General features: G+C 37.5%; 1 protein-coding gene across 2 annotated transcripts; it reads left to right on the plus strand.

Moving 5' to 3' along the window:
* The first annotated feature begins 8,783 nt into the window (after positions 1–8,783).
* Positions 8,784–22,301, plus strand: smox (spermine oxidase). Of its 2 annotated transcripts, XM_048196603.1 has the most exons (7): positions 8,784–8,941; positions 13,424–13,658; positions 13,784–14,010; positions 15,904–16,077; positions 17,541–18,240; positions 19,306–19,466; positions 21,795–22,301. In XM_048196603.1, exons 2-7 carry the CDS (start codon positions 13,451–13,453, stop codon positions 21,945–21,947), a joined length of 1,623 nt encoding a protein of 540 aa, XP_048052560.1. In that variant the 5' UTR covers positions 8,784–8,941; positions 13,424–13,450; the 3' UTR covers positions 21,948–22,301. The 2 variants fall into 2 exon arrangements, with proteins under 2 accessions (XP_048052560.1, XP_048052561.1); XM_048196604.1 differs by lacking the exon at positions 15,904–16,077.
* Positions 22,302–25,399: the final 3,098 nt, after the last annotated feature.

The following is a 25,399-nucleotide window of genomic DNA, read 5'->3' on the forward strand; positions in this document are numbered from 1 at the left end:
TACCCCTAACCCTAAACCTAACCATCACAGGAAACTGTGCACACCTTTATTTTCTCACAAAAACATAATTTAGTATTTTTATTAATTAATTTACATTGTGGGGACCGGTGGCTGGTCCCCACGATGTAGGTGAACTCAGGTTTATATTACATCGTGGGGACATTTGGATAACCATGCACAAATCATGCTTGGTTAAATTGGTCCTGAATAAAAATAATCACACTTGTCCTTGTGGTCAAAAAAGATTGCATTGGAAACTAATTTGAAGCGAATTTCACCTAGTGGACACGTTTGAGACCAAACAAAATCTTACTAAAAGCTCATTTTTTTTGAGATATCAACACTGTAAAAAGTTAACTTGGATAATTAACGTGGTTCCGATATCATAATATTTTGAGTTTCTGTTGATTAAACCAATCGCCTTCATCGTATTACCTCAAATTTTTAAGTTCAATAAACTCAAAATTAAGGCAACCAGATAACTTACTTTTTTAAGTTAAACCAAAATTTTCTTGCAGTGAACCTCAAATTTGGAACACAATTTGTTTAGATTTATGACTTTGATTTTCTTACAGTTTTAGAGTAAAACTTGTTTTGGAAAATGTATATTTCATATAAAAATATAAAAATTCTTCACTTTTTTTATTTACTTTTTTTTACTTCAGCAATAGTCTGCCAAGTGCCTTCTTTAAAAAGAGACCAAAGCATTTAAGTTTATGCTCAAAAAGTGATTAAAAGTTAATAAATGGATCATAACTATTCCATAAATATAATTTAGTACCATAAAATCCCCTAAAAATACAAAATATTAAATAAAAAAACATTATCAAATTATTATTATTATTATTATTATTATTATTAAAACTATATTGTCCCGAAGAAGTGCTTAATGCTAAAATAGTTCTTTGTGTTACAGTTTAGGGCTCTTCATTACCACCTTTTTGCATTTTGAATCGGTGTTCTGTCAAAAAAAATCAAAGCCACCTCATTATTAATTTTCTGGAGCTCAACAATCCATATACACACTAGAACACAAGGTTCTACAGCACTTGCAAAATATGAATTATGAAACCTTATAAAAAGGGCTCTATTTTGCACCAAAAAAGGTTCAGCTATTGTTATAAGCCAAATAACCAGAATCTGTTTAGAACCATTTTTATTAAGTACATTTTTACATTAACTGACAAAATATTTTTACAGTGATAGATAAATAGATTTAACATGTCAGAGGCCATTCCAAAAATGTATTATTTGATTCCAGCTTTGAGTTAAACCACCAACAATTTTCTAGTCCTGTTTCTATTTACTTTAACTCCCTTAAACCACAAATATTTAGTTGTACAATGCAGACTGAATCACAGGTGTAGAAAAAAAAAAAAAAAAAAAAAAAGAAGAAGCCTTGAGCACAAAATGTGGTTTCAGGTTCTTAACTGATTTGTTATTTTATTGTTAAGTCTTTACGTAAGCAGCTTAAAGTGGGAGGTTGGGTGGCCCCGATGAGTTATGGTACATTGGAAAACCAGATTTACTCGTAACGCATGGTAACAGAGCACTGTGTCACATAACCACAATGAAGAGAAAGCCATCTCTCCAGCCAAGAGTGTTGCGCAACCAGACATGTGAAGGAAAGCATACAAAAGAGCTGGTGAGGAAGCAAGAGTGAGATAGCGAATGAGTGCAGGCAGTGATGTGACTGTCTTGGCTTGCCTGGTCAGCCTGGAACTCATTCATTCTTGTTGCAGAGAACAGAGTCTTTATACGCAGTCAATTAAAATTCCTCTCACATTCGGTATACAGCATGTTACAGCTGGCTGTGTTTGTGTCATTTATTGTCATGCTTTCACCTTTTCTATAGCAAAATAAACAAAACTCTACTCTAAAATAAATATTAAAAAAAAAATATAAATAAATAAAATAATTGTGTAACCTAATGTAGTCTAGTTGTGATGGCCTTGAATAAACAGAAACAAAACCAATTAATTTAGAGGTTACCAAATGAAGCACATTTTTTAGGTTAGCTTTCAGTCCCTCCATTGAAAATGTATGTACGGTATACTGTCCATGTCCAGAAAGGTAATAAAAACATCATCAAAGTAGTCCATGTGACATCAGTGGGTTAGTTAGAGGTTTTTGAAGCATCGGAAATACATTTTGGTCCAAAAATAACAAAAACTACGACTTTATTCAGCATTGTCTTCTCTTCCGGAATCCTTTCCATTGAATTGATTCCACTGAATTGATTCCATTGAATCCTTTCATCTGTTGGCGTTGGTAATGCACTTTTACGTCGCCGTGGTTGTTTTTGGCGATTAGGACATCCGTGACATTTTGAAGCATCGAAAATACATTTTGGTCCAAAAATAACAAAAACTACGACTTTATTCAGCATTGTATTCTCTTCCGGGTCTGTTGTCAATCCGCGTTCACGACTCCGCTTCTTCTTCTTTCCTTTTTTACGGCGGTTGGCATCCAGCTTATTGGTGCATTACCGCCCCCTTCTGCTCCGGAGTGTGGTTCACGACTCCGCAGTGACGCTGCTGACGTAAGACGCTGCTGACATATTTTCCGGTGTGCCCGAGCTTCGTTTACAGTCTGAGGGAGACGCACGCTGTATTCAAGCTATTCTACATTGTTTGTATTTTGGTATTGCTATATTTTTTAAAATGGTGCGTAAGTGTGCATGTCGCGGATGTCCTAATCACCAAAAACAACCACGGCAACGTAAAAGTGCATTACCAACGCCGACAGATGAAAGGATTCAATGGAATCAATTCAGTGGAATCAATTCAATGGAAAGGATTCCGGAAGAGAAGACAATGCTGAATAAAGTTGTAGTTTTTGTTATTTTTGGACCAAAATGTATTTTTGATGCTTCAAAAACTTCTAACTGACCCACTGATGTCACATGGACTACTTTGATGATGTTTTTATTACCTTTCTGGACATGGACAGTCTACCGTACATACATTTTCAATGGAGGGACAGAAAGCTCTCGGACTAAATCTAAAATATCTTAAACTGTGTTCCGAAGATGAACGGAGGTCTTGCGGGTTTGGAACGACATGAGGGTGAGTCATTAATTACATAATTTTCATTTTTGGGTGAACTAACCCTTTAATTACTCAGCCTTATGTCGTTCCAAACCCGTAAGACCGTCATTCATCTTCAGAACACAAATTAAGATATTTTGATGAAATCCAAGAGGTTTTTTTTATCTCCCATAGAAAGCAACAAAATTACCACATTCAAGGTCCAGAGAAGTAGTAAAGGCATTCTGTCCAATTCAGTAAGCGTGCGTTCGCAATTTGTGCGTGAAATGTGCGTACGAACGATTTTAAGAACAAATCACGATTCACCAAAAAATTTTCGTATAAAATTTATTCTAAATTTACGAAAAATATATAAACAATTGAAACTACACGTACACAAAAAGCACTTACTCTGTATGCCCTTATAATCCTGTTAAGAAGTTATATTTCATTCTAACACTACTATAATTATATTGAACTATGTTGTATTAATTGTATTATATAATCCATATATAAAATTATATAATAAAATGATTAAATAATAAAATTTAATTTCATCTTAAATACATTCCATCATATGCAGTTAAAGAGAAAGAAAAGCTGCGTTATAGCTTCAGCTGCGAGGTTTCTCTGAATAATTCAGATTCACGTGTATGTAGGCCTACAGCTGGTTAATAAGAGCTCTGTCATTTGGTTCTGTATAAAAGGTGTTTATTGTGAGAACTGGTGAGAATGGCACACTTGGCATTTCTCAAGGATTGTTTTTTCAAACAAAAACAAAAATGATGACTTCATTTAACAATTTGAACTGTTGTCATATGCAGTTGACGTAGTGAGCGCAGTGCAGGCTTCCGTGTTTACGTCAGAACCCCGGCTCAGTATAGAGGGTATGCAGGCAAAAAGACTGGGCGGCAGCATTGGTTTTCAGCGTGAATGCTGTGAAAAACACACAAAACACATCCAAAATGGGAAAGAGCTTTGCAATTGACTGTACAAATAGCTTTGACACAAAATTTGAGGTATATTTTTACAGACTGCCAAAAGCTACAGAAAAAAAAGAAGCAAATGGACCACTAAAATTCACAGAAACAACTACTTGAGGCCGAGAAACATGGATTTGCAGTTATCATTTTGTGTCAAAACGTTGGATTCTGGGGTAAAATCATACCCCTATATATTGTATTGTTATATATTGTGTTGACAACTCATCAATTAAATATTTATTATCTTATATTCTGCATATATATCATCATATCGTCCAGCCTTAAAACTATACAAGTTATATGATGATATATAACATTGATATAAGTGATCACTTGGATTTAGACCTACCTATATTGTATTTATATAAAGCGTTCACAGGCAGATTTGCTTTATGTATTTCCCCAGCGTCGAAATCAGGCAAATCTAAATATCAGGAAACACGATTCCTGGCTGCATGTCAATATCCATGGATTAGGTTTCTTTGACATGTTATAATGAACACTTTTGAGTCCAACCTTAAGTGTAATCGTTTGTTTTACTCCCATTTTTGCAGTTTCCCCTATTAAATCCAGTCATGCAGCAGGTTCTTTTGCCACTCAGTCCAGCTGAGGGAGCGTGTTCTGGCGGGAAAGTGACGTCAATGCATAACCTCTATTGGCTGATGCTGATGCAGGAGCAGGCCAATAAGGAGTCGGCATTCGGACGTAGAACACAGGAGCCTGCACTGAGTTCACTACGTCAAATGTGTATGACAACAGTTCAAACTGTTAAATAAAGTCGCTAATTTGTCCTGTTTTTGCGCACAAATGTATTCTTGTCACTTCATAACGTTAAGGTTAAACCGCTGTAGTCACGTTGACTATTTTAACAATGTTTTTTCTACTCTGAATCTTGAATGTAGTAATTTTGTTGCATTTTATGGGAGAAAAAAACCTCTTGGATTTCATCAAAATATCTTAATTTGTGTTCTGAAGATGAACGAAGGTCTTACGGGTTTGGAACAACATGAGGGGGAGTAATTAATGACAGAAATTTCATTTTTGGGTGAAAAACCCTAGCATTGTTGTGAAATATTGTTACAATTTAAAATAACTGTTTTCTATTTCAATATATGTATATTTCTCTTTACTGATGGCAAATCTGAATTTTCAGCTTCATTACTCCAGTCTTCAGTGTCACATGATCCTTCAGAAATAATTTTAATATGCTGATTTGCTGCTCAAGAAATATTTCTTATTATTGACACTATTGACCACAAGTGATACATTTTTCAGGATTTTTTGATAAATAGAAAGTTGCTCAAAATAGCAACATTCATTTTATATAGATTTTTTGTTAACAATGTAAAAGTCTTTACTTTCACTTTTGATCAATTTAATGCATTGTTGCTTAGTAAAAAAAAGTAATATCTTAATTTCCCAAACTGATGAACAGTAGTGTAAGTATAGCTCATAGTTTTAGCTTTAAGTGTGGAGTTGGGCAAACCTAAACGGTCTCAAAGAGAACTTTATATAAAAGTTGTTCTGTGCAGTTCTAAACAAAAGGCAAACCACAAAGCCTGTGTTTTGTCAGGTTTCTCAGGCTGATCCTGCATCAAAAGGCTTTGTGAAACCTTTTGCAAGGAATTGCATTTGAGTGTGACCTAAATTTTTAGACAACAGCATAGTTTCAGAGTTCAACTTCAACTTCTTTGTCCTGCAAATTTCAGAAGAAATCATGAAATAAATTATTAAAAATATAAAGATCTTCTCCTTTCCATACAAAATGATATCAAAATGAAATTGTTTTTTTGGGGTCTACTAGAATAGGTTTTCATGCTTGGATATTCAAAAATAATTCAACATTATTTTCCACATATTTGTCATTGTTGCAGCACCTCTCTTCCCAGTCTGTCAGTAACGCTCTGTTTAGTTTGGGTCTATGGCTTCTTCTTCCGAAGAGTACAAAGTGCTCTGTTTAGTCAGCTAGACTAATGTGTTGTGATTGGTCAATCACTTCCAGGGTGTTTCAGAAATGTCACGGCCTTTACCATAACTGCGAGTTTCGCAACTCAACCAGGCCTCATCCTCTTTTTTTGCATATGCCTTGGGCAGGAATTATTAAAATAAAGAATATTGTGACATGTACATTCCCAGAAGAAAACCGAAGACTAAAACAGTGTTTACTGACATTGAGAATTTGTATCGATCTTTGTGCTTTGTAACTTCACAGACCTTTTTCATGCTCAAACAGCAGCATTACACACTAAAGAAAGTTGAAAATGTAAAAAAGCATAATAGGTCCTCTTTAACAAGTAAAACAACACAAAATCTTAGTTCAGCCCACAAGGTAACCACTGCCAACATCCACATTGAAGCTGCCTGATGAGAACACTTCCACCCAGTTCCTGTGCTTGCTTTCTCCTCCCATTCATGAAAAGACACTTTCTTCCTTCTCTTTTGTATTGTTAAGGCACATGGCCAATGCCAATTGGACTGCTAGAGAAAACGGAGGCTAGGCGGGCAGCATTCACAATGTGCAGGCTATGCACCCCACTGAAGTCACCAACAGAAGAGCCATTCTAGCTGACTGGTCCACTGGCGAAGGCCTTTTACCACATTCCACTTTGTTCCACTTATTCACCAGGCTCGTGTCCATTCACGTGCTGGCCTCATAATGGCAGCCTTTCTATGTGGCCAAGCTTGCTTTGAAATCATCAAGATAACAGATGCAAAGTGGAACCCATGTGTTACTGAAACCAGTGACAGTGTGTTACACGTATATGACACGTTTCAATGCGAGTCCTTACTTGCTGCAATAAGGAGATTCAAAATGGGCGATTTCTCAAAGATTAGAAAGACTCATTGTGTTTATGGGTAATCATGCCCGCACCCATGTATGTTTGTGTGTAATTAAATAGACTCGGTCAGAAGATAATTTATATCCAACTACAGCATTTTCCATCCAGTCAACACTAATTTGGAGAATTTACAAAACAGCACAATAAGCATGTCTGAAATGCTTAATCTGTTTGTTTTAGTGAAATACAAATTGCTTTTTTAGAACAGAGGAATTTGACCAGCATTTAAATTGGAAGATTACACTGTCAACAACCACCTCTACTCCACCCGGCACCTCTCACAGTTTTTTTCCACCCTGAACAAAATATAAAACATAATTTTATTTAGATTAAAACTTTAAGTCACTTGGATGTAATAATGTCTAAAATAAACCTTTGAATAACATATATCTCTATTGCAACAGTCAGAAAACAGGCCAGCACTGGACTTTTTTTTTTTTAAACTGTATCTGGGATCTGGGATCACAAGCATATTTTTTTTCTAATTCCGAAATGGAACGCTTCTAATCCTCAGTGTTTTAATTTTAACGAGTTGTGCTTTGGCACCCATTCATGAATGAGCTTTAGTTTATTCAGACTACATCTCAGGAACGTACTGACCAATGCTAATCCTCTTGTGATTTTTTTTTTAAACCATAGCCTGCAGAAAGCAGGCCTTTAATCACACGGCACTTGAATATACTAGGCATTTATCAAATCAAAGTTTCCTTAAGATCATATAATTCTACCATGAATTGGTTGATGAACATTGTAAGCTTTAAAATTTGAGATTTCAAATTTTCTAGCATATTTTTGTTCTGTTCTGTGATTTAAAAAAAAAAAAAAAAAAAAAAAAAAAACAAAGCCTGCAGAAAGCAGGCCTTTAATGACTTTAAAAACACAGCACTGTATTAGGCATTTATCAAATCAAGTTTTCTAGAATAAGTTTCCTTAAGATCATATAATTCTACCTAACCCTAATGTGAGATTTCCTTTTTTCTCGCATATTTCTGTTCTGTACAAAACAAGCATAAGAATTTCTTCTCTTTTGGCATGTGCATGCTGAACTACGTCAAGGATCATTTGAAAAAAAATATATATCGAAAGTTGTACAAAATTAATACAAAAACTGAGGGAAAACCTAATGTACAAAGAACAGACTGCAGTACATCGTGTGCAAAATGATTAGATAAATGCATAAACCAACGCCAGAGCTAAATCACTATCATGGTTTATTTGCATATGTAAGATAAATTATCTAGAGACAAGACAAAATGAGTAACCACCATTTTGTCAAAACAAGGACAGAGTGTTCTACTGAACCTAAAAGAGGAAAGTTGTGAATCTGCTGTGTTTATATTAGAACAGCTAACAAGAGATGAGAACTAAAGAAATGAATAAAGTCTGATGGGATTAATCCCTTCAAAGATACAAATATGCATTAAAATAAGATTACCACTTAATTAAATTAGTTTAAAGGTTGCATTTAATCTTTGTATGTCTAAAAAAAGTACATCTTGTAATGCCATATTACAGTCGTTTGTGGATGCCATCATAGCATTTAGGTCATAAATAGTAAAATCAATGGTCAGAAATAACCCCAAATGTATTGCGAGATGATAAATATAGGTCAATACTAAATCAATTTAATAAAACTTACATTTAGAGAATTTTCTTATTCTTTGTACCAACTCATGTAGAACTAATCACAGCATTATAATGACTTAAAAGTATTATATGACTCGATTTAGAACACTATCGATCGATTAATTCAACCAGCCTTTATTTACTTGTTTGCTTAAGGATAGGCGTTTGGCGTAATCTAACAAGACTGAACAAATCCAGCTCTGTCATTTACTACAGAAAGGGTGGGCTTTGTGTGTAGTTCAAATGCCTTGTCAAACAGTGAGTCACGCCAAGACTCGCTCGAGCGCCGCTGTTGATTTCGTGGCGGTACGTCACAGATCCTCATATTTATTCAGCGAGGAGGCAGCGGCATCGGCTAAACTGGCTGCTTCTGGTTTCAAGACATAAATACAAAGCGAGGCGCTGCGAATACACAAAGAACAGAGGACCGCTCTCCGCTTTACGCTGAAGACGATAAAGTCAGGTAAAGACCGTACTAAATATGATGATGTGTGTGTTTTTACCGCTACAGTATTGCGTGTTTAAATGGTGTGTTGTTGTTAACGGAGACACGGTGGATCAAAAAATTGTAAACAAAACTGACTCGCTGGACTGATTAACGTAGTGTTTTCATATTGGACGCGTTTCTACGTTTTGTCCTCCGTTATTTTTCTTGAAAGAACAGTCCATTGTCTGTCACAGTTCAGTTTTCATTCAGCTGCTTATTATAATGCGCTGTTATACTGGGACATAAATAATGAAAAATGTTTAGTCAGCTGAATAAGGTACAGTAAAGGTTAATTTTATGAAAATAGGATTTGGTAAATGTCATAGTTGACGTTTATTTTCGTATCACTGAAGGCCACTCGCCCGTGACAGTATGCAGTTACGTGGCAGCGCTGATTCCACTAGACGCACTTTGTGCTGCACTTTATCAGCAGCCAAACTTCACTTACCTCAACTCGAATGACCCAGTGCTTCGTGTTTTATGAACGCACAGCTATTTTTTTCTTAAATCGTATGGCTATATTGATTTTTAACAACAATAATAGGCTAGCATAACTGATTAATTCAAAACCTGTAAGCTACAAAATCAGGATAGAAATTCCTCTGTCGGCTTTTTGAAGGTTATCTTATCTGTGTATTTGCATTGCAAGTCTTTTTAACAATTCCAGTATGCTTTAATAATCCATGCTGATGATGTGGAGTTAGATAAGCGGAAACTGTACAGTACTGATATATATACTTTGTCTTACAATGTGTGAGTGGAGAGGTAAGCATTATAGAGGATGTAGGTTGTGATTTCTAGGTCATGTAGAGTCTGTGCGTCCCCAAAGCCCACCCTTAATCTGCGGCAAGTGAGGAGCTGGGACATGTGGGGTGGTTTTTATACTGCTTCAAGGATCACACTCTCAAGTCTACAATGGCTGGAGGTGAAAAGAGTTCTGGAAAAAAAAAATCCCATCAAGCAGAAGTACAATTGCTTCAGGGTGTAGTTCAGCAAAACACAAAAATATTTAAGCCACAGTGATGTGAGAATAGTGCTATTTGAGGTTGCTCAGAAGGGAGGATTTCAAAATACATCAGTTACTTCTCTTTTATGTTGTGCAATATCTCTGGATCAGCTTTATTTCTAAACACATTGCGAATAAGGTCAAACCCACCAGGCAGAGAAGTATCGCCAAGCGCACCCTTGTTTAGAAATGGCGCAAACACATTATATGTGACCCTGGACCACAAAACCAGTCATAAGGGTGATTTTTTTAAAATTGTGATTTATATATCATCTGAATAAATCAAGCTGAATAAATGAGATTTCCATTGATGTATGGTTTTTTAGGATAGGACAATATTTGGCCGAGATACAACTATTTGAAAATCTGGATTTTTTTTTAATAGAAAATCGCCTTTAAAGTTGCCCAAATGAAGTCTTTAGCAATGCACATCCACTCACATTTTTATTTTTTTTTTGATATATTTATGGTAGGAAATTTACAAAATATCTTCATGGAACATGATCTTCACTTAATATCCTAATGATTTTTGGCATTAAAGACAAATCTATAATTTTGACCCATACAATGTATTGTTGGCTATTGCTACAAATATACCCTTGCTACTTATGACTGGTTTTGTTGTCCAGGGTCACATATCACAATCTTTGTTTAAGAGTCTGAAGACTTTTGAAAACATATTAAAACATCCAAAAGCCCAAGTACCCTGTTAATGGGAAATGGGCAACAGTGCCCTCAACATCAAAACTTTTAGTTGATGCTAACAAGGAACATAAATGGTTGTTGGAAAAAAGTTTGAGAAAACTCAAATGTAGGATCAGAACAATTGGAAACCATGCCTTACATACTTTCTCATTTTCTGTTATGGCCTCATCCTGACTTTAGATGTGACCTTTTTCCTTTGCCTTGAAACCTGATGTACCACAAGGCAAGGACTTTCTCATGCATGCAGTGTTTCGTACACAAACCAACCCTCTCAACCATGACCATTGCATTGAGGAAAAGATGAACGTCTTTAGTTATGTTTTATTTGGTACAGCTGTTTCTAATGCCTTCAGCAACTTCTGATGTGCTCCATGATCTAAAAAACCCTAGTTTTATCAAAAATGTGTCCGTTAAACATGGCACATACATTGGTTCACCTCAAACTGCATAAGATTGGAATGAGTGTGGTTAGGGCCTGCAGTTGTACTGAGGTTATCCAAACAAAACTTTCCATTTCAGGACACCATCAAAGAACCTCTCCACCTCACTGTAGACTAGAGTGTCCTTTCTATAGGAGTTTCTGGTTGTGGGTCATGGATAAATGCCTTACTGCTTCTCTCAGTTCAACAGGAAATGTCCCCTTGACCTACGTGATGACGTCACTCTCACGTTTGCTAAAGAGGCCCATTCACTAGACAAGTGTCAATCCAAGAATCAGCCACTTCCCATACTATCACTGCTGCCACTAACCAACTTTACAGGAGCTGCTTTAGAAGCATGATTTTGCTGTAGTCATAAGAGAAATTACAAAAGTAGTGTTAAGGTCAGCCTTAGTTTTGAAGATGTCTTTTACAGAATGTGGAAAAACTGGTCTGTATTTTTGAATATACAGCTGCACTCTAATGTCTAGTGGATTCCCAGCTGTAAGCCACACACTGAGAGATTTCAAACTTGTCTGTGTCTAAATCTCAGAGTTACAAAATCCTCAGTGTTTTAAGCTATGCGTGCTTAGCTGAATCCTTATTACATGCATATTACTTCTAGGGTTGTAACGATATACCGGTATGTGAATTGAATTCCCTGACTTGTTTCCTTGGTTGTTTTGCAGGTGGAATTGATTGTAATCTTTGTTTCACAAGTTCGCCTGCCCATTCAGTCTGAATGGGTCATGGTAAAACAAACGGCTTGCTGTCCTCGAAGGAGGCTCGAACCCGAGGCTCGGCTCGAACTCTGAGTTAAACCCCCCTGACATCACTGCATATCGTGTTTAATTTACCCCACCACCAACTCTGATTTATACTTTTTTTTTTAATATTTAAAAACACATATATACATATAGAATGCAACATTAAACAATTTTGAAGGGGAAAAAATTAATCAAATCCTAGCGGATTTCAAGTGATCAAGGACTTAAGACGTTCCAATTCAGCCCATTGCAAAGGTTCTGCCAGTAGTGGGCACTCATGCAACGTAAGCAATGACGTACATCTGGGTCAACGAGACTGAGTGAAGTTAGCGAGGGAAGGTCACAAAAATCAAACTGGAACACAGCCAAGGTCTTAAAAGGTGTGGCTAAATTCAGTTGATGTCACATGTTGAAAATTCTCAAGAAGGAAACAACCCATTCAGATAGTAGCACACATAATGCCGCCATCACACTAGCACCTTTCGGTGTTTATAATAAGTGTTCTGATTGTCATTGTGCGTCAGAAAACCCACAGGCAGCTCTTCCTGTCCTCTCCGTAGTCTGATAACAAACTGTGTGGATGAATTTGGCCTGTGCAAACTCTCAACAGGAGGTTATTGTGGTGTGTTCTGAGAGCATAGTAGCCACAACCTCATTCATTCAAATCATATTCATTCACAGTTGTCAATCTCTTCTTCATTGTGCGTGAGCGGCTATGCCTACTGGGTACAATAACAATGATGACAGATAAGGAGTGTGTGTGGTTGTGTAAGATCATGTATAAAGAAGGGTATCACTGGCTGGATCCAGAGTGATCCATTACGCTTTAACTCTGATGTGAGGAAAGATTGCAGTAAAAGTTCTGTTTGGTCCACCATAATAACATCCTGTATCTAACAATATTCCATTATCACTCTTTCCACATTCAGGTCCTTAAAACAATAAACCTCTCTTATGAGGTCTGTCCAACATCAGGTGCATCTTTTTTTTCCTTTTGGCTGTCACACATAAGCCGGTGTGTTTATGTGGAGACCTTGCCTGAAAACCCTGAACGGAAATGTGAAGAGCACATTAATATCCTTGTGGCTGTCACAGTGTAATTATTTTCACTGCCACATACAGACCTTTTCCATTCACTTGTGTAATAGACTCTGTGCAATGACATTTTACATACTCTAGTATGTTGTCGCAAGTTCATTACCCTGTTCGACACTGTGTCCTCAGATGGGTGAAAAGAAGACAAAATGAGAATCAAATTTACACTTCACTGGCATTTTTGCCTTGTCTTAATTCTCATTCAGCACTGCGGTGGTGATATAATAATCACTCTCAACTCATACACAAGAGGTTGGAGATAAGACACCTTATTTTGTGAATAGTGTTATTTAAGGTTGTGCTTTGAAAAAACATGTTGCAGTCAGTCCTTTGAACCACATGCTCGAAGATGTAAAAGTTCTGTATCTTTGATGCATTCTTTTCCTGTGAATAATCTCTATTATTAGTCTTGCTGGAGGGCTTGGTGTTTGCTCTAATGGTTTCTCCTCATCTCACCCTTCCCCAGATTCCCTAGAAGAAGAGCTTGGACGGCATGCAAAGTTGTGAAATATCTTCAGACAGCACTGATGATCCTCTTAGTAGAGCCCTACACAGACATCGACAACCGCGAATAGTAGTGATTGGCGCGGGCTTGGCCGGCCTTGCCGCCACCAAAACCCTCTTGGAGAACGGCTTCACCAATGTCACGGTGCTAGAAGCCTCGGACCGTATCGGAGGCAGAGTGCAAAGCATTCAGCACGGTGAGAACAACCGTCTTGTCATATGCCAGCATCCTTTTTATTCTTTCTAAGTCCAAATTCATTGTCAACCTTTTCAGACCAGAAAAAGCTTCTTTTCAAGGTGCTCCATCTCCCTCTCTTAACAGGTAAAACCACTTTGGAACTTGGAGCAACTTGGATACATGGGGCAAATGGGAACCCCATCTACCACCTGGCTGAGGAAAATGGGCTGCTGGAGCACACCACAGAGGAGGAGAGGAGTGTGGGCCGCATCAGCCTCTACGCCAAGAATGGTGTGGCCCACTACCAGACCAACAACGGCAAGCGGATCCCAAAGGATCTGGTGGAGGAGTTCAGTGACCTGTACAATGAGGTGACGGAAGAGAGCTGAGTGCCTGGTTTTGTGCAAGCAAAGTCTGAACTTTTTGGTGTAGCCTCTTGTGGATTATAAGTCTTGAATAATAATAAAAAAAAAAAAAACGCATCATGGCCCTGTTTTCAACTGGTATTAAGACATGAATTTGATGATCCAATCACAAGTGGTCTGCCAAGATGCATTTCTGTTTCCATCTGTATTGAGCAGCTAACGTGAAGAGCATGCAGTGTTTTACCTCAATCCGGGACCCCTTGGGTAGTATTTCCACTACAAATGTGGTCATATGTGTTTTTGATAGAGGTGGAGAAAAAAAAATCTGGGCCAGTAGAAAAAATCCTTCGCATTGAGCACTGCATGTGTTTTGGGGTTGTTACCACATCCTGAGCTGAGCCTTTCACCTCCTATATCTCTCTCACAGTGTTTTGCAAGATCCCTGTCTTTTATTTGGACTGATGCCTCGTTTCGACAGAGTGGTACGGTACAGTACAGTTTAGTACCGTACGCAATTTTTGCTGTTTCCATTGTCAGAAGTTGTGAATGGTACCCTAATTCCGAACTGTACCACTTTTTGGGACCCTTCCGCTGGGGTACCTAGCACAGTAGTCCGGTACTAAAGGGTGGAGCTACATAGGTGAAAAAAAAAAAAAAGTAAATTTCTATAATGTACTTAAAGTGCTCTATTTTTGTGCACTAATTTTGTACTTAATATACTAAAAATTCTTCTTTAGTACTTCTTAAGAACATCTAAGTGTACTCAACTGTGCTATTTTGAGACACCATGAAATATGAACTAAAATGTGCTTTTAATATCCTATCTCTGTATTTAAAAAAAAATGTATTTAGATACCACTTATAGTACATTTGAACCCATAGTGTACAAGTGGTAACTAAATACATTTTTTTTAATACAGAGGTAGTATGTTAAAAGCACATTTTAGTTCACATTTCATGGCGTCTCAAAATAGCACAGTACTTTTTAGTATATTAAGTACAAAATTAGTGTGCAAAAATAGAGCACTTTAAGTACATTATAGAACTGTACTTTTTTTAACCTGGGTAGACTCACTGCAGAACGTTGATTGGTTGACAGAGAATCGTCACTTACGTGGTTTTTAAAAGGAATGACAACACAAGAGGTGTCATTTTTTTAATAAATTTGAAACACAATAGTGTTTCTTCTTGTGATGAACAGCCACATGCTGAGAAGGAAGAACAAGATCTGCTGTATGTCGTCCTCAGTTGTTTACGCTTTCTTCTTCGTGCGAGAATGGTGTCGATCGCTACTTTCCGGCATACACCACGCCTATCAAGTAAAGGTACTGTTGGCGGTGGAAACGCAAGCCGGATCAGAGTTTACCATCCCGAATCGTACTGAACTGTACTGTGCTGTACTGTCCTGTATCTCTCGGTGGAAACGAGGCATTATATTTCTTTAATAATTTTGCATCTCTTGTCACACACTGTGTCATGAATACAGGAGATATTTTGGCTAGTTAATGAAAGAGAAAACACTTAAAGTGATAGTTCACCGAAAAAAGGCACCCATTTAGATAACCCTTATGTCATTTCCTTTTTCTGTAGAATATACCAGAGATATTTTGATAATAAACATCTTATTGTTTTTTTTTTTCCATTCAATAGAAGTCAATGGTCACCAAAACTGTTTGATTACTGATGTTCTTCAAAATATTACTTTCGGAAAAACAAAAGGGTGAGGAAATGATGACGGTTGAACTATCCCTTTAAAGTAATGCAATATTTTGACCATATTGTATTCCATCCAGAGTAACTAATGCAATTAAACCCTTGTTTGTGGCAAGGATAGCTCCATGATCTGATGACTCAAGGATCTCTCTCTCTTAATCTTGTCGAACAACCTCCTTTGAGCAGGTGTACGAGCTGACTCAGGAGTTCTTCCAGAACGGAAAGCCTGTGGGAGCCGAGAGTCAAAACAGTGTGGGGATCTTCACACGAGATGTGTTGCGCAAGAAGATCATGCTTGATCCTTATGACTCAGAGAGCACCAAGAAACTTAAGTTATCTATGCTACAACAGTACCTCAAGGTGGGCGGGGCATTAATGCCTTAGAGAGATTTTTCATAAGCAAATCATGGTTCGTTGACTTATAGGATAGTTAAAATCAAGATATTCCTCTCTAAACCTGATTTTGAAATTAGAGGTGTGGCATCACATTTGCCAACTCATCAACAAACCAAAACAGGAAATAGCTGAATTCCGGTCATAAGCAAATTGACTACATGAAATACATTGCATGTGTCCTTACATTTGTAGAACAACAGTGATGTCAATCTTACTGCCATGCACACTTCCCACTCTGTTGCAACAGAGTGAAATGAAAAACTGTAGACTTCTGCCCACAGAGGTGTGGATTCCAATAATACTTCTGTTTTAATCATTTCCCACACTTTGACCTAGACTCACAATGGGCTTGTATTCACAATTCATGGAATATTTAAATTTCTTTATAAAAGTCTCACACTACTGTTTGGTCAGGCTTTTCATAGAGATTCTGATTGTACTGAAAGCTCTGGATTATTGAGGTAAAAGTAGGACAGATATTGAATGTCATCCTGTAATACTAGAGTTTATGGGAAGAAGGGGCAGAACCAGAAAAAAAAACATTTAGCTGGCTATATGCCTGCTAGACTATGTCTGCCTGTATTTGTTTACAGCAATATAATTTGGAATAGTAAACTTAGAGTAAATGGTGTTTAGCAAGCATTTACTGTGACAGCATGAACACAGTAGAAGATGCTATGTAAGTAGGGTGACCACCTGATTCTTACTCTGTTGCAGGACAGTAGATGTGATTTTGCAAGATAAATTAATATTAAATATTGATTTATATTAGTTGGAAAGCCTAATTTGCCATCACGTTGCATGATAACGTTTTAAATAACCAATAAGCTTTGTTAATTGTGACCAGCTCTGTGACTGGAACTCAATTTGCCCAGGTTTGAGTAATACAATGTAATTTACTCTACAATACCTCAGTATGCTAAATATTATGAACTGAGTAACGGGCCAGTAGGCAAAAATCACATTTTATACTAAAATAAATTTCCATAAGTAGCAACTTGTTTATTTTCCTTTATTAGTATGCAAACATTAAATGTGTTTTACTGGATTCAGTGCATCTTGTCCCCGCTCTAGCTAGAACATGACGGCTGCCCAAATGGATTTTTAAACTGCATTCGCATTTTAGTGTTGTATTTCTTATTTTGTGGTATTGTAATTTTTAGGGAAGAAAAAAGACATAGCCTAACTGAAATGCGGGACACTGCTTGGGTCTCGCAGGATGCAGGACAAAGCTCCCAATTTCAGGACTGTCCTGCAAAATGCGGGACAGGTGGTCACCCTATGTGCAAGGCTATACATAAAGTGAATGGTCACATTATCTGAATTAGTATATTTAGTTTTGGTGCCAAGATGTACCTTAACAGCAAGATGCTGGTAAGACAAGTTTATGCGCAATTTATTACTTAATATGCTCTTTTGTGCCTCAGGTGGAAAGCTGTGAAAGCAGTTCCCCCAGCATGGACGAAGTGTCTCTAAGTGAGTTTGGTGAGTGGACCGAGATTCCCGGCGCTCACCATGTCATTCCTGTTGGTTTCATAAAAGTCGTTGAGATCCTGGCTCAGGACATCCCAAGTCGTGTCCTCCACCTCAGCAAGCCTGTCCGCCGCATCCACTGGAACTGCAGCTCCCAGGATGCAGAGGAAATTGCCGACCAGGCTGACCATAACCAGGACCAACGGCCCAGCCCTTCGCCAGTCTGTGTGGAGTGCGAAGACGCAGAGTGTCTGCTGGCAGACCATGTGATCGTAACGGCCTCTCTTGGGTTCCTGAAGAAAGCTCACGAGACTCTCTTCTCCCCAGGCCTGCCACAAGACAAGGCACAGGCCATCCAGAAACTGGGCATTAGTACCACCGACAAGATCTTTCTGGAGTTTGCAGAGCCCTTTTGGAGCCCCGAATGCAACAGCATTCAGTTTGTTTGGGAGGACGAGGCACAACTGGAGAGCCAGGCATACCCAGAAGAGCTGTGGTATCGAAAGATCTGCAGCTTTGATGTGTTGTATCCGCCTGAACGCTATGGCCACATGTTGAGTGGCTGGATCTGCGGTGAAGAGGCACTGCGCATGGAAAGGTGTGATGACGAGACTGTGGCGGAGATATGCACTGAACTACTACGCCAGTTCACAGGTCAGCACATGCGCAAGTGTAACACTGTAAATCTTTCACTGTACTTTCCACGATACCATGCAAGAAACTGATTTAAACTGATCTCTAATCAGGGTGTTACAAAGCAAGAAAATTACACTTAATCTCCCATTGAATTGCGACTCCCTCTGTTTCCCACCACTGAGACGTATTGTTGACAGTTCTTTTGCCGATTGTCATTAACAGAAAGGCCACTGTTAATGTGTTGTTTGCATAATGAATTTAGCTCTTCAATACCTTTCCCTCATTCTTATAATCCCCCATTTTGTTATTATGTCTCTCTGAGAGAGCTGCGCATACACAACAATCAAGGTAGATCATTTCCAACTGATAGGAGATTCAGGTGGGGGTTCAGCAATTTAATGTAATCAAGTTGGTCATCCAAACAAAGAGTCAAGTGTTTAACTGGCTATAATAATTCTTGTCATGCTTATAAGTTATATTTCTCTGTGACAAGAAAGCACATGTACCTGTTAAATCAGGACAGAAAAAGGACCTTTGGTAAAGGTATAGACAAGGGCTCTAAAGTTTCCAGGGTTGTGTGAAAGATTGTACTGTAAACAACTCTGGTTTCTCTTCCATTGTAACCCTTTCGTGACAGAACACTTACTCAGATATAAAGGTCAATCCACACATTCTCTGTAGATGATGTCAACAGGCTGGCATACCCCTAAACTAGGTCAGTCTGTTTTAATTCAGATCCACAGCAGGTTCCCCTCCCATCTGCACCAGTCCTATATAATTAGTGTGCTGAAATTGGATTTGGTCACAACTTACCACTGATTAAAAGGTCCCCTAATTTCTGTCATTAGCTATATGATCCAAGACTAACTTCACTTGTTCATCAGCATTTGTCCACTAAATCCACACCACCAAAACAAACACAGATCAGCATAAAAGAACAACACTGTAACTTACACTTTAAAAAAGACGGATCTCTGTACAAAGTCTTTAGCAACATATAAGCACATATTCACTTTTTCTAAATCAGTTAGTAGCATTTGGCAGATAGTCAATTTATTTTCATATGTTTGATGTTTCCATCAGGGAACCAGAATATTCCTAAGCCAAGGCGGATTCTGCGCTCCTCATGGGGCAGTAATCCCTATATCCGGGGTTCTTACTCCTTCACTCAAGTGGGCTCCAGTGGCAGAGATGTGGAGAGGCTAGCTGAGCCCCTGCCTTATATTAAGAACACTAAGGCTCCGGTGAGTTGAAATTGTTGAAGTTGTAAAGACTATTAAAGAAAATCTTGCACAACTGCAATATAAGCTTAACATAGTTTATATAACAGAATTTAAGCAGTATCTTTTTGGAACAACAAAGTATATTTGAGTATCGCTGCTCTTTAGTGTAAACAAGTTAAAGGTACCCAAGAATGCTTTTTCACAAGATGTAATAAGTCTAAGGTGTCTCCTGAATGTGTCTGTGAAGTTTCAGCTCAAAATACCCCATAGATTTTTTTAAATTAATTTTTTTAACTGCCTATTTTGGGGCATCATTAACAATGCACTGATTTAGGCAGCGCCGCCCCTTTAATTCACGTGCTACCTGCCACATGAGCTGTCGACTATATTACAGCGCATTTACAAAGTTCACACAGATAATATAACCCTCAAATGGATCTTTACAAGATGTTCGTCATGCATGCTGTATGCATGCTTCAAATTATGTGAGTAAAGTATTTATTTGGATGTTAACGTTTTATTCTGAGTGAATTTGAGGCTGTCCTCCGTGGCTAACGGCTAATGCTACACTGTTGAAGAGATTTATAAAGAATGAAGTTGTGTTTATGAATTATACAGACTGCAAGTGTTTAAAAATGAAAATAGCGACGGCTCTTGTCTCCGTGAATACAGTAAGAAACTATGGTAACTTTAACCACATTTAACAGTACATTAGCAACATGCTAACGAAACATTTAGAAAGACAATTTACAAATATCACTAAAAAAATATCATGCTATCATGGATCATGTCAGTTATTATTGCTCCATCTGCCATTTTTTGCTATTGTTCTTGCTTGCTTACCTAGTCTGTTGATTCACCTGTGCACAGATCCAGACGTTAACTGGCTGCCCTTGTCTAATGCCTTTTATAATGTTGGGAACATGGGCTGGCATTATGCAAATATTGGGGCGTTCACCCCAACTGTTACATAACAGTCGGTGTTATGTTGAGATTCGCCTGTTCTTCTGAGGTCTTTTAAACAAATGAGATTTATATAAGAAGGAGGAAACAATGGAGTTTGAGACTCAATGTATGTCTTTTCCATGTACTGAACTCTTGTTATTTAACTATGCTGAGGTAAATTCAATTTTTGAATCTAGGGCACCTTTAATGTTTTTTCCCCATTAAATTAAACTACCTGCCAAATTAAAGGATTAGTTCACTTTCAAATGAAAATTACCCCAAGCTTTACTCACCCTCAAGCCACCCTAGGTGTATAAAGGCCAGAACACACCAAGCCGACGCCAATGAACTTGTGGCAACGAAAGCAGACTGTGGGGTTGGCTCACATCCCCAGCATCTGTGTCCAAAGTTGCCCTGACACACCAAACCGACGCTAAACAGTCGACGGCCAAGTAGCACGTCAGTTCTGCGCCTGCGGGAGCTGAACAGCCAATCAGAATGACTTTCTTCTTTCTGATGAACACATTCGGAGATATTAATAAATATCCTGACGCATCCAAGCTTTATAATTGCAGTAAGTGGGATCAACGAGTATGAGCTGAAGAAAGTGCCTCCATCCACATCCATCATAAACATACTCCACACTACTCTGGGGGGTTAATAAAGCCCTTCTGAAGCGAAACAATGCGTTTGTGTAAAAAGAATATATCCATATTTAACAAGTTATGAAGTAAAATATCTAGCTTCCGCAAAACCGCCTTCCGTATTCAAATTACGAAGAAAATGTAAAACTCTCGCAGTTCAAAAAGCTTACACTACGTCTTCCCTATTCAACTTATGGAAAAAGCTTAAGTGACGTGATGCCAGTTCCGTTTTTTTCTCTAAGTTGAATACAGAAGATGGTTCGTTTGAAAATGAACTAATCCTTTAAACCAAAGACAGCAGGTGTCCTTCCAAGGAATAAGACTTGTTTCTGATTATTTTACTCAAAGACATTTTAATCCTGTTTAGAACCACTTACATGGCCTTTTCACTTCTTGTCATTGTACAAATTTCCCTTGACTGCTCTAAAGTCAAGCTGACCCGAATTGCTTGCGTGGTGTTTTTTTTAAAATGTGTCATATTGAGTGTGGAGTGCCAAGACTGAAATTTGAGTCAGATGAGAAGGTTGGGTTGTACACGGGCCAAACAAACACATATATACGCGCACAAACATACTCAGGCCAATTAAATGTCTGAAAGGAACAGTCTGACCCCACAGAACATACAGCACAAAATAATAAGAGGCCTCACTTTTCTATATTGGACTCATGCTAAAAATAGCCTACTGGGCCGCAGGGCAGTAATGTTGTAGAGCATATGTTCGGTCAAGCTAACTTTTTTTTTTTTTTCTTCTATCCAAAGCCTCTACAGGTGTTATTTGCTGGGGAGGCCACCCATAGAAAATACTATTCCACTACCCATGGTGCTTTGTTGTCAGGACAGAGGGAGGCCAACCGCTTGATCGAGCTGTACCAGTACTCCTTCGGTGCAGAAACCACAAAGCCTAACATTTAAAAATTGCAACAAAAACAAGAACCACTTACTAGTGACAAAAACAATTGTGTTATGTACTATCTGTATTTCAAATGATTTAATTATGTATGAAAACCTAGTAGGGGCATTAAACTAATAACAATAAATCCTCTTTATACTGTACTTAGATTAGTGCTCTGTAGATTTTACTTTGGATGTACTGTACAAGGCTGCCATGTGGCGCTATCTCTGGTCCTTATTTTTCTGATTATTTTTAATCCATGTTAATATGTTTCTATAATTTAACAATTTTTGTAAGTGCCTTCTGTATTTAATGTTATGTCTTTAAAAGTGAAAAAAAAAGACTTGATATGAATAAAGTGTATGTTAATGTGATTAAGCATGTCTTTCCTTTCCAAGTCTGTTTCTGTTTATTTCTGTTTTTTTCCCTTTTTTTTCATTTTTTTTTTTTTTTTTTTTACAAAACGTACCTATGAAATATAGTGATTATATATATATATATATATATATATATATATATATATATATATATATATATATATATATATATATATATATATATATATATATAAAGCTCATATAGAGGTGTGTGGAATATAAATAAAGATCCACACTTTAGTCAGTTGGTGGCAGTACTGTACCAAATGTTGATTTGCTAACTGCCAAAAAAGTTAAAAAGAAGGTGGTGGAGGAGAAGAAGAATGAAGAAGAAGAAGATAATGATACAAGATTTTTAATGGGAGTAAAGTGAAATGTAGTTGTGTCTTGCTTGTGCAGCTATAGGCCATACTGTCAGTGAATATTTTAGCTTAATATGATTTAATTAGGCCACTGTAAATAAATCACCAAAATATCAAATTAGAGATGACTATCCATGTGGTTTCTTGTTATATTAAACACAAACTAATACAGAGCCAAGCAGAATTGTTGGTACATTTTTGCTGTGTGGAAATGAGATTTATGTATTGACTGCCATCTTCTGGTCAGGAAGAAAATCACTATTTGTGGCTTGTTTTATAATTTACTAGAGTTTGCCTGTGTTCCGTTGTCATTGTCATGTCCAGGAAGGGTTCCCCTAACTTTTCAAACAGTGTACCCCCTTCTTATCTTTTGTATTTGTAAAAACAGAGTCATGAACACATTCTACATACCGAAATATAGCTTGTACACGAAGACACGTTTAAATGATAAAAAAGGCGATTGCTAGTGGCTGCTTACCTTAGGTGAGAGGGTCGGCAGATTAAACTGAGACTAGAAGACGTTTTTAAACATTCTTACTAACATGAAGTTTCAAATTGTTGAGTGACTCGGAGGTTAATTAACTGCCACCTCGAGCCAGTTAGGGAATTGGGCGGAGCAATGGTTTCTTATCGCGAGATGCAAAGAAAATTAAATGGCTGATCATTAAAGTCCCCATGAAATCAAAATGCAAGTTTTTTGGCTTTTAGTATGAAAATGTTAGTCTTAAGGTTATCTATGAGCTAGTGTGCTCCAAAACAATGAAAAAAATAGGCTAGCATTTAGAATAAGCGAAGCCATGCGTTTGTTTCGCTCGATAATAACAAAAAAATAAAAATCGATTTTTAACAAGTTAAAGGTGCTAAAGAGGATGTTTTGTTTTATACATTTTTGCAATATTACTTGAAACTGTCTTTACTAACGGATAAAAGACTATTTATTAGGTGCACTGAAAGAAATAATATCAATATACATCATCTGTGCACGAGGTAGGGCCTTAAAAACATCAGCCAATCGTTTACGTGTAAACGATTGGCCCTCTGGCTTGTCAATCACTGCCGTGACGTTCCTTGTGAGAGACGAGCGTGGCTGCGCGCTCCAGTAACTTTCCACACTCCACAGGCGCCGCATGCAGTGTTTTTGTCAGGAGACAGGAGTAACAACTGCAGAGTTACCTGCGGTGAGTCCGACATAATGAATCCAAAAAACACGACACTGCGAATGCCGGTGGTAAACACTCGTGTTCCAATACTCGGCAACGAGTTTTGGGAGGCGTTCCTTTGAAGTGAGCTGTGAAGGAGGGGGGCTGTTCTTCTTACGCATGCGCTCATTTGAAAAACTCAGTAACAGTCTTTGGATTCTCAGTCGACGAAAAAATCCTCTCTATCACCTTTAAGTAAAATATCTAGCTTCCGCCAGACTGCCTTCCATATTCAAAGTACGAAGAAAGTGTAAAACTGTTGCAGTTCGAAAAACTTACACCACATCCTACGCCTTTCCTATTCAACGTACAGAAAAAAAAGTGTAACTGACGCGACGCCAGTTTACACTTTCTTCGTAACTTGAATACGGAAAGATGTCTGCCGGAAGCTAGATATTTTACTTCATAACTTAAATATGGATATATATATATATTTTTTTACACAAATGCATCGTTTTGCTTCAGAAGGGTTTTATTAACCCCCCGAGCCGTGTGGACATGTTTATGATGGATGGATGTGGATGGAGGCACTTTCTTCAGCATACTCACTGATCCCATTCACTGCCATTATAAAGATTACATGCATCAGGATATTTATTAAAATATCTCTGATTGTGTTCATCAGAAAGAAGAAAGTCATATACACCTAGGATGGCTTGAGGGTGAGTTTCATTTGAAAGTGAACTAATCCTTTAAGGCTTATAATGTGAATTTGTGAATGTGAACGTGCAAACAGACAAACTTGTCAAACAAGTTAAATAAATTACAATAAGGTACTTTTTACAAATATTTTCTTATGCACGCCCCCAGAGGTGCAACCCTTTTGTGAACAGTTGCTTTTAAATCGGGAAAAGTTTAAGAGAGAACAAACACAAAAAATTATCTTAACTGCTGGAAAAAGCAACAAAATAGACATATATTTTTATGTAGGCTATATTTTCATCTCCCTTTCCTTGCAATAAAAATAGTTTGCATTTGTGTTTTTCATCATTGCTGTTGCTTGCTCACTGGTTGTACAATTTTATTGTCTTCTTTGAAATAATCATAATGAAAAATGCTATACTTTTTTTTTTCTTCTGAAAATGCTGAGCTTAACGGCCTTATTAAATCCCAGATTTTGAAGCAGAAAAATGTTTCTCCACTATTCCTGTACTATTTATATTCCCCTGAGTATTTGTGCAGTAACACAAACTGACCCCTAAAAATAGATTATGTTGTTTTTAAGTAGACATTTGGGTAAAAAAAACAACATTTATCTCTCTTTGTCATGGTGTTCAGCTTTCGTGCATTGAGAGAAGTTTCAAATGTTTTCTGGCTTGTGAAATGGACAGACACTAGAGGGCATTCCCACGATATAAAAGCATCCAAAGTGCCAGTATGCAGGGAGCTGACACTGTTCTTATTTTAACTCTAACCTTTTGACCTCTCATTCTTGACCTGGTTGATTCTTGATCTATAATTGTTAATTAATGTACTAAATACACATTTATATTCTTCTTTCAAGTTTTCTTTGGGACACAAGAAGTTGGCAATT

Source organism: Megalobrama amblycephala, linkage group LG7, assembly GCF_018812025.1.
Source record: "Megalobrama amblycephala isolate DHTTF-2021 linkage group LG7, ASM1881202v1, whole genome shotgun sequence".
NCBI classification, from domain to species: Eukaryota; Metazoa; Chordata; class Actinopteri; order Cypriniformes; family Xenocyprididae; genus Megalobrama; species Megalobrama amblycephala.